The 10,120-nt window shown below is 43.6% G+C and overlaps 1 protein-coding gene across 1 annotated transcript in view; it reads right to left on the reverse strand.

The window, feature by feature from the left end:
• Positions 1-10,120, reverse strand: part of LOC311311787 (sphingosine kinase 1-like) — a gene marked incomplete at both ends in the record, with an annotated part of 24,411 nt that extends 14,291 nt beyond the window's left edge. The window contains one exon of the mRNA XM_084441554.1: positions 9,697-10,120. Coding sequence (XP_084297680.1) covers positions 9,697-10,120 — 424 coding nt within the window. The remainder of the gene's footprint in view (positions 1-9,696) is intronic.

The following is a 10,120-nucleotide window of genomic DNA, read 5'->3' on the forward strand; positions in this document are numbered from 1 at the left end:
GACAGGACGTGTCCATTAGGGCTGTGAGGGGAGGGAGGGGCTTCTACTGTACTGACAGCTTGACCTTTTAAGGTCCCGGTAAGAGACATACTAATGACAGGAGGGAGGAGTACGCTGCTAAACTGTGACATCCCCAGACACGCGAACCAATTACGGCAGAAACGCTTCGACAACAGTATAAACAGGCAGGCTCCAAAGGAACTGGTGTGATGCTCAAACGCTTCCTGTGAAATCTGTGATTACGAGGCTCTATTCCAGACATCAAAACCCCAGGCTTGAGAATGCTCCTGAATTATAATGAAATAATAACCACTGTCTCATATTCACCAAAGGGAGTGCCAGGATAAATGATAGGGAGAAAAAACCCTGAAGCTTAAAAAAAACACACACAAAAATTGTGTGTGTGTTTATGGCGTTTTATAATAGCAAACGTGAACAGGGTCTAGGGACTAGCATTACGCTAAAACTACCAGAGCGACCTTCATGAAACTCAGTGGAGGGATGTAGCATGGCCCACTTAGAACCCATTACATCTGGGAGCGGATATTACATTTCGGAGTGGATCCGAATCACTGGGTGGGCCCACGAGCCATTTCTTGGTTTGCTTGTTTGTTTGTTTGTTTGTTTGTTTGTTTGTTAGCAGGATTATGCAAAAACTACCTGACCGATCTTCATGAAACTCTGTGGAGGGGTGTAGCATGGGCGCACTTGGAGCCCATTACGTGCTCATGAATGTTTGATGTGGCCATCCCCTCTCTCTCTCTCTCTGACCTCCTTTCGGAGGTAAAGGGGGAGGAGGGGAACTGCATGTGAGTGTGTGTGTGTGTGTGTTTGTGCGCGCACACGCGTGTGTGTGATTGTGTGTGTGCCTGTGTGTTTGGTTGAGGACAAAGATGGGGTCCTTCTGATAGCACACCAGCCATTTAGCATCATTCCAATATGTTGAAAATGTCTCCTTTGTGATAAGGAGGGAGGAATTCATGTTCTACATCCCACACAGGCCCCAGTAGATGAACACACTATCATCACCGCTGTCTCAGGGTCCATTTCCAAATCGACCTTTGAAACCCGGCTATCGGACAAAACGGTCATAACTCTTTCATAGTGTCAAGTCCTCTATTATACTTGATAAAGAACTGTAGTTTACTGTACGGTTCAAAAGCAGTTTGACAATAATAAATCCATTTATGATACGGTAGACCATTTTATTACACTTTACAGTCAAAACATGTTCAAGTAGTAGGGGCAATTATGCTAAAAGCTGTTACATTTTGGATAGAAGCATGATATTTGCTACATATGTCCCAAAGACATCCTAGAAGGACTCCCCATAAAAATCGTAAAGGGGTAGTGTGCTATTTTGGACATTTAGCCCTATTTCTGATATGTCTAACATCAATCTGAAATATAGAGACCATCATTTCACTGATCGCTCAAGTATTGAGCAAGATCGATTTTCGTACGTTTTTAAAGACAGGAAACTCACTGAGTGGTCACTGGTGTCCGTTGACGTTCTGACAAAGAAATGGTCACAAAGTATGCTTCCAATCAGGTTTTATTTATCATTTAGCATAGAACCATTTCTCGCAGTCCACATCCCTCTGGACAAATCACACACACACACTCCAGTCCATCTCCAGTAAGGTTACTCAGTCAAACCCCTACTCTAACAGATTAGCTATAGACAACAGACCGACTATATTTTTGGTGGTGACGAAAGCAAACCATAATCAACTGTAAAATACCAGCACTTAGTACGCAAGCTGGCAATATATAAATTGGATAACCAGATTAAATAATAAATGCAATGAATAGCAAGAGCCACGGAGAAGATGGAACTTGGTTGTGGTTTGTAAACAGTGCCCTTCTGTTATCAGTGAGGAACTGTTTTTACAGATTGCCAATATAGCAATTGGCCAATATAGATAACAGTACAGTACTACTCAAATGTATTCAGATCCTTGTACAGCCCTCATGTTTTGTTTCCTTACACCCCCCCCCCCCACACACACACACACTTTTTCCCATCATATGTATGTACCCCCCTCTTTTTCCCTTTTGAAGTGCATTATATTGGCTGAAATGCTGTAACGTTTGATTTGATCAGTTTGTGCTTCTTCTGTCTACTGTCCATGGCCCCTAATATAATGCATAGCACAACTTATCATATAGAAGTTGGTCATAGGCCTAGCTAGCAAGAACATGTTCAATGAGAGTAGAAATGTTTCTAAAAAACAAAACAAAATAACGCTAGTTCTAGCCAAAGGTAGCTTGTTCACATGTGTGAGTTCAGGTCAGTTGTGCACAACACTGTGTGCGTGTGTAAAACACTGCTGGAGCCTCTTTGAGCGAGTAAGCAGATCATGGCACTTACAAGGCAGACCACAAAGGGTGTGGAGGAGGTGGTGGTTTGCTTTCTGTCGACCTCTGTTCAGAGGGAAAGAGAGAGAGAGGGAGGGAGGGAGGGAGGGAGGGAGGGACTCGGGAGTGTATGTGAGGTAGAGGGAGTTTAGGAAGATAGACTGAGGGAGAGGAGGAGGAGGGAGGTGAGTGAGAGACGAGAGCATGGGGACGAGAAAGAGGGTCTCAAGTGGTGTCTCGTGGGTATTTCTGACGGCGAGGACCAGGCGGTTGAATGAAAACTAACTCCCAAAGTGAAAAGTTTGCGTTTGGAATTCACTTCATCCGACAAACTAAAGACTTAACAGCTTACATGCATGTAAACAGGAGATGATCTGATAGTTAACAAGTGTACAGTAAAAATGTTGTTCCCCTCCCATGATCCCTTGTGGCAATGTTGGGAGTGGAAACTGGAAACGTGGAATTTCTTTTCGAATTAATACACTAGAATCCTAACATGTTAAACAAGGATTAAACAAGCCCAGATGTTTTATATGTCTAAACTCTGTGGATTTGAAAAGTACAAGTTTTTCCAAGTAGAAGAGACTGTACTACACATAGAGACTAGCATAATTTCAGTGATAAAGCCACATGTATTGGGCAAAATTAATTGGTAATGGGAAAAACAATTTCTAACTACTGTATAATATGAGATATGCACTTTGATCTGCACGCATTTCCCCATGGCCAAGAAGCGTCAGAATCTCTTCTGTTTGTTGAAGTGACTCCCTCTAGCTCTATTATGAACATAATACCCTCGCGATTAAGGTTGTATCTTTTTAAAATCTCTGTATCATGTCTCCATAATATTGATGCGATTACGAAGCGGATTGCCGGGAGCAGGCATGTTCGGATCGCTTGTGGTAGGTCTTAGCGACTAGAAGTCCTCTTGACTGCCTCTAACTTTTCCCAGACTTGGGAGCTGTTCTTTTCTTCCAGCTAAAACCCTTTGTGAAATACTCTTATCCCCAAAATTCTGGAGTCCTAAAACTAGGAGTGACACGCACATTGTTTTTAGGAGTTACTCCAAAATTGGCAAGTTAGGACCTATTTTTACCCTTAATGCTTTATGAATAACCAGCCCAGAAGGGCCAGTGGCCATTTTATGTGTACAAAAAAAACGACCAAATATTTAGAGATTTTCGCAAATGCATTAAAAATAACAAACGTAAATGTCATATGAACACAGGTATTCACACCCTTTACGGAGTACTTTGTTGAGGCCTCTTTGGCAGTGATTATAGCCTCAAGTCTTAATGGGTGTAACACTACAAGCTTGTCACACCTGTATTTGGGGTATTTCTCTCATTCTTCTGTTCTCAAGCTGTCAGGTTAGATTGGGAGTGTCACTGCACAGCTATTTTCAAATCATTCCAGAGATGTTCAATCGGGCCACGCAAGGAAATTCACAGACTTTCCCCGAAGCCACTCCTTTGTTGTCTTGGCTGTGTGCTTAGGGTCGTTGCCCTTTAAACCTGTTTAAAGTATGTTGTCCTCAGCACTCTGAAGCAGTTTTTTAAATCATTTAATCAAGGATCTCTCTGTACTTTGCTTCGTTCATCTTTCCCTCAATCCTAACTAGTCCCCCAGTTCCTACCGCTGAAAAACATCCCCACTGCATGATGCTGTCACCAGCATGCCTCACTGCAGGGTCAGTATACGTCAGGTGATGAGCGGTGTCTGGTTTCCTCCAGCGAGACGCTTGGCATTCAGGCCAAAGATCTTGGTTTCATCAGACCAGAGAATCTTGTTTCTCATGGTCTGAGAATCCTTTAGGTGCCTTTTGGAAAACTCCAAGCACTGACATGTGCTTTTTACTGAGGAGAGGCTTCCGTCTGCCCACTCTACCATAAAGGCCTGATTGGTGGAGTGCTGCAGAGATGGTTGTCCTTCTGGAAGGTTCTTCCATCTCCACATTGGAACGCTGGAGCTCTGTCAGAGTGACCATTGGGTTCTTAGTCTTCCCTGACCAAGGCCCTTCGGCCCCGATTGCTCGGAGGGGTCCTGGTGGTTCCAAACTTCTTCCATTTAAGAATGATGGAGACCACTGTGTTCTTCGGGACCATCAATGCTGCAGAATTTTTTTGGTACCCTTTCCCAGATGTTTCAGAGGTCTACAGACAATTTCCTGGACTTCATGGTTTGGTTTTGGCTCTCACATGCACTGTCAACTGTGGGTTATTACTGCTTTACATACAGTACAGTAGACAGGTGCGTGCCTTTCCAAATCATGTCCAATCAATTGCATTTACCACAGGTGGACTCCAATCAGCTAATCACTAATCAAATCACTGCTAACGGTGCCTCAACAAAGAACTGAGTAAAGGGTCTGAATACTTATATGATAGTTATACTTGTGATATTTCTTTTTCTTTTTTAAACAGACCAGACCATGCGCACAACATCATTTTCCCATTCCCACAATTCAGACTTTTCCCTTCAAATACCAACAACACCTCAGTACCATTAGATATGAAATTTAGTTTACGTTTATTGTTTAGACTTCAGATTATTGTATATGCAACATCGACAATGAGACATTGGCCTCAATGAGTTCCCCTGGATAAATAAAGGTGAAATAAAAATGAATGAATGATAATGGCAAACCACAATAAAATCTGATTACATTTATCGTGATAAAATTATCATTAAAACCGTGTTTGATTTATGCACTTTGAAAAACTCACTAAATACTGTCCAGCATCAACCAAAGTCTCCCAAGACAAATTATTTTAATGTTTATGCAAACAAAAAGTGCATAGTGATGCTAAGTTTATTTGTGGTTTGTAAGATAGACCTTGGTGAAATGATTTCACTGTGTATCAGTAGTTTTTGAACATTTTCAGCACATCACTCAGAGAGAGTGGTGGGGGAGGGTCACTACTATTAAGGATAGGTTTCTTGGGCCCAGTCCCAATTCCCACCCTCATAAACCCTCAAGCCCTGAGCCCTCACAGACTTATTGGTAAAGTGGTTGAGCACGAAAGGCTGCAAGGGCTCGAAATGGTATAAAAGGAATGGGACTGCACTTGTGACATCATGTTACGTTGACAGCAAAACATATTTCTTACTATTGTGAGTTTGGGACTTTTTATTTTACTTTTCTAATTTTACGTGATGTTGTTCTTGTAGGCCTACATGTAAATTAATTTTGGGCTGAGTCAAGTTCCCTTTACATTATCACCCTCTGTGTTACCCTCAAAACATTTCTGTTCAACTTGTTGAAATCCTTTCATTTTGTGGTCCCAAGCTAACTAGCGACATTAGGTTACAGCATGTGATTCTTGTTTGTGATGAATCCAAAAGTATTAAGATAAGAATGACATCTCAATTCAAAGAACACTGTACCGAGATGGATGATTAATGTCATGCAGCTTTTAAATGGAGAATCATATGATTTAGGGCAACAGAAATTGATGTAATTTATCACCATAGCCAACATATTTTCAAACAAATCAAATTATACAAACCCATGAGGTTGATAACCTATACGTAGAACTATTGAAACCAAAATAATTATAAGGCTACTTGTGCAGATAAACAAGTCCAGCTGAAAACATGAAAACATATTTTCTTTAATAGCGTGAACATTAGGGTTGGTTGATCTGTCCGTGCTTGTTTATTGGCTGTTCTTCAGGTAACCCTGTGTTTCACGTCACGAGGATATGGACTGTGGGTAATTCCCTCAGGCAAAGTCTGCAGAAGTGCAGACTTACGGTAAGGGGGCATAAAGGGCTCAAAATGTCTGCCAGAGAGCCCTCATGCACTTAACGATTTGACAATGGGACAAAACCTCACGCACTTAGCGGGAACACGCCTCAAAGTCTGTGAGCCCGTACGGGTGGACCTTGGGACAGGGACTTGGTTTTGTCTAGGGGGGGGGGGGGGGGGGGAGAGAGAGAGGCTAAGTCAGAGGTCTTGACAGCACACCAAGCCCCATCTCAGACAACCTCTGACAAGGGGTCCCCAGGGAGACAAGATGCGGCTGCCTCTGCTGTCTCATTGCTGCATCCACACACACACACACACACACACACACACACACACACACACACACACACACACACACACACACACAGTATAATGATGCATGTGACAGATAAAACTTTGAACCTGAACACAGAAAACAATGCGAGAGTGCTTTACTGATCAACTTTAACTAGCATACTGCTTGGGAGTAAACACACCTTAATTACCCTGGATGGTTTCAGCTATGAATAATATGGCATGAACATCAGCCTACATGCACCGTGAAGTCTGAGATTTTGAAATGGGCAGTGATGTTAGCAATTGCATTGACTACCAAGGAGCAACCTGCTCTGTTTCTAAAAGCAGAGGTCCTATGGAGGTGGGACCATGTGTGTCCTGTTAAGTCTCCATTATCATCATTATTCTCTTCATTTCACGCTACAGATGTAATAATAGCCCCGGTTGTTTGTGGGCCAGGTTATGTTGTTGTTGACCTATAAGCAAATCAGCCACCAGTAAAACAGTCTCACCTCTGCGAATGTTGAAATGCAGTTGTAAACTGATTGACCCAACGTCAAGAATACCGGTCGACTGAATGTCAAGAGCGCGCACACACCCAACATTGTGCACAGGGTTAAGAGGGACACTACTGACAGTGGGCTTCATTCACCAATATCTCCCTGTTCCGTTCTTAAACCTAAAAAAGTTTCTGAAGAAAGCTCCCATCTGATTCAAGACGTGTTCGTAAACCGTCGAATGAGTTTGCAACTGGCTCCTCGTAAAGATGAATCCCCAATGTTTCGTTTGAGCGCGTGCCAATTCTCCCGCCAGCCCCAGATAAGGAAATTAGTCGTGACTAAAGAGAAGTGCGAATATGTCAGTTCTCCTTTCTTAAACAATTGACCTAGAGAATAATCAAATGCTGAAGGCAAAGTGCAAGAATAGCAAACGAAAAATACTATAGGGTGCTTAAGAGGGAGGATCCTGGTAGAACTTATTGAAGAGGTGAGTTTTGAACCTGTGGCGAAAGATGGGCAGCGACTCTTCTGTTCTGATGTCAGTGTGCAGTTCATTCCACCACTGCAGGGCCAGGACAGAGAAGAGCCGTGACCGTGTTGATTGACCGCAGGGGCCTCGGAGTGATGGGGCAACCAATCTCAAAGTGATAGAATACAATAGCCTACAGTATACAGAAATGTAACAACAAAAATCTAAAGACTGATAATTAGTAGTCAAAATGGCACGAATATGTAAAAATGGCATGAATGCTATAGGAAGACCATTCAACAGTTGGAAGTGTTGGGGTGACCTCTCGAAAAACGATGTTGGAGTTTCTTTTATGTAGCCTACGGTTGAGGTCAAATAAACTGGGAGGAGGGCTCCTTGGGAGGAGGTCTCCAGGCGTTTCCTAAGTTAGGTCAACGCCATAAGGCAGATAAACACACAAAACCGGTTGGACTATCAATTACAGTCGGTTGGACAATAGGCCTACAGGCCCTAGCCTATAGAATTGCAGCATCTTTTGTCCTCTCAAAAATACAGTTCTACGAATTGTGAAATCCTATCTGCCTCGCAGTGTAGCGATATGATGGCTGCATGGTGAGAAAGTTTGAGAATATTTTTTTCTGCACAGTGTAAAGCTCAGAGGAAGAAGACGGCTACAACTAGAAAGGGTGCTCAGAGAGCACAGGGATCTGCTCATTAATGCATGTTATTGGTGTAACTCAGTTGAATACATTAACTCTTATTCACAATACAGTAGGTTAACTCTTAGGCCTATTTACAAGTTTGTTAAAACCCCAGCAAACATGCAACGTCAGAGATGTTCAGAACATGTCTGTAGGCCATAACATTCGCCAGTTCACACCCACTTTTGTACGTCTGGTAGACTAACCCTGCCTTCCTCTCTCCTCCCTAGTGTCTCTTCCTCTTATACATTAACCAGGTCCTGTGAACACCTTTTTATATCTCACCTTTCTGGCCCCCGGGTGAACTGGTTCTTTGCTTCCCTCTGGAATATGTAGGGGCGGGACCTATGCCCGTCCCCTATTGCTCTCTGTAAAGCGCATTGTGTTGCCTCTGTGTATGAAATGCGCTAAACAAATAAAGTTTGATTTAATCCATCTTAATGGTAAATAAACAAGGCTCTAAAAATGGTTGAATTCTGGAAGAATACGGGAAATATACTGTAGGCCTACGACTGGGTGTCCCAATATCTGTCGAATAGGCTATCCAACTTGAAACCAACTCCACCTGGGCTATAGCAGTAGTCATAGATGCCAATCTAGAGTGATGTAAAGGGGTAGTGTGCTATTTTGTTTAGCCTTATTTGTGGTCTGTCTACCATGAACCTGAAACATAGAGACCATAATTTCACTGCCGTTTTTATGCCGGCTCTCACTGGGCTACAATAGAAGTCAATGGGATAGGCCTACGTAAATTGTACATTGTAGCCCAGTGAGAAACCGCATAAAACCCGCTGCTATGTTTATGGTAGACAGACCACAAATAGGGCTAAATGTCCAAAATAGCACACTATCCATTTAAACAGCCTCCTGTAATAGGCTACGATTCCGAATGTCCTACCCACTTTTAAACTGATAATTATAGTGCCGAACAGCGGCAATTCCTCTCATTTCGAATTGGGGGCATGATCATAATATAATAAATAGTCATTATTTTTCGAGGTCGTTTCGAGGATTTCCGACCAGATGGGGCGCTGTCCGCTATGTGGAGTATGACAGTTGAAGAAGACTACCTAGTAAAATAATGACGATGCCACAAAAACCGGCTAAAAGGATCACTTAACAGTAGCCTAGCGCCGAGCTTTCAAACCCCATCGTTTGTTAGAATACGCGTTTCTGCTTTGGTGAGTGGCTTTGAAATGTTTATTTGACACTTTTAAATGTGAGCCAACTTGGCGACTATTTAAAAGTCAAAATTTCCTGTTGGTAGAAAGCACTGTGGTAGCAGATGCTACGTCATCAGCGCACTCACAGTTCCTGAGAAGGGGTAGTTGATGTGAGAAGGGGTAGTTGATGTGAGAAGGGGTAGTTGATGTGAGAAGGGGTAGTTGATGTGAGAAGGGGTAGTTGACGTGAGAAGGGGTAGTTGATGTGAGAAGGGGTAGTTGATGTGAGAAGGGGTAGTTGATGTGAGAAGGGGTAGTTGATGTGAGAAGGGCTAGTTGATGTGAGAAGGGCTAGTTGATGTGAGAAGGGGTAGTTGATGTGAGAAGGGGTAGTTGATGTGAGAAGGGGTAGTTGATGTGAGAAGGGGTAGTTGATGTGAGAAGGGGTAGTTGATGTGAGGAGTTTCCTAGCCTACCGTTTCTCAGATGCTGCTGGCGAGCCGAGCTCTGGCGGACAGCGTGGGCCCATCGCTCAGCCTCCTCCAGGTTGGCCCGCGGGTCCTCGGCCAGCGCGACCCGAAAACCCTGCTCGACCCTCTGCCGCGACACCCCGGAGCTCATCCAGCGTTTCTTAAACGGGTAGAAAAAGGCAGAGAAGTACGCCGCCGCGTCCGTGTTGTCATCTCTGAACGCCCGGCAACCGACACAGTCTTTCAAGTTGAAAACCACCTTGCCCCGTCCGGCAGGTGTGGACGTGATCTTCTGAACGGTGAGGTCCCTCTCGGTGAGGCTCACGGCGTACCTCACCTTTCCGTTGCCCGTGGCCGTGAATTCTCCGTACAACACAACCTGGTTGATGCCATTGCGATATGGGTCCGGTTCTAATTTCTTCTGATCCAT

Source organism: Borostomias antarcticus (genome assembly GCF_949987555.1).
Source record: "Borostomias antarcticus genome assembly, chromosome: 7".
Taxonomy (NCBI): domain Eukaryota; kingdom Metazoa; phylum Chordata; class Actinopteri; order Stomiiformes; family Stomiidae; genus Borostomias; species Borostomias antarcticus.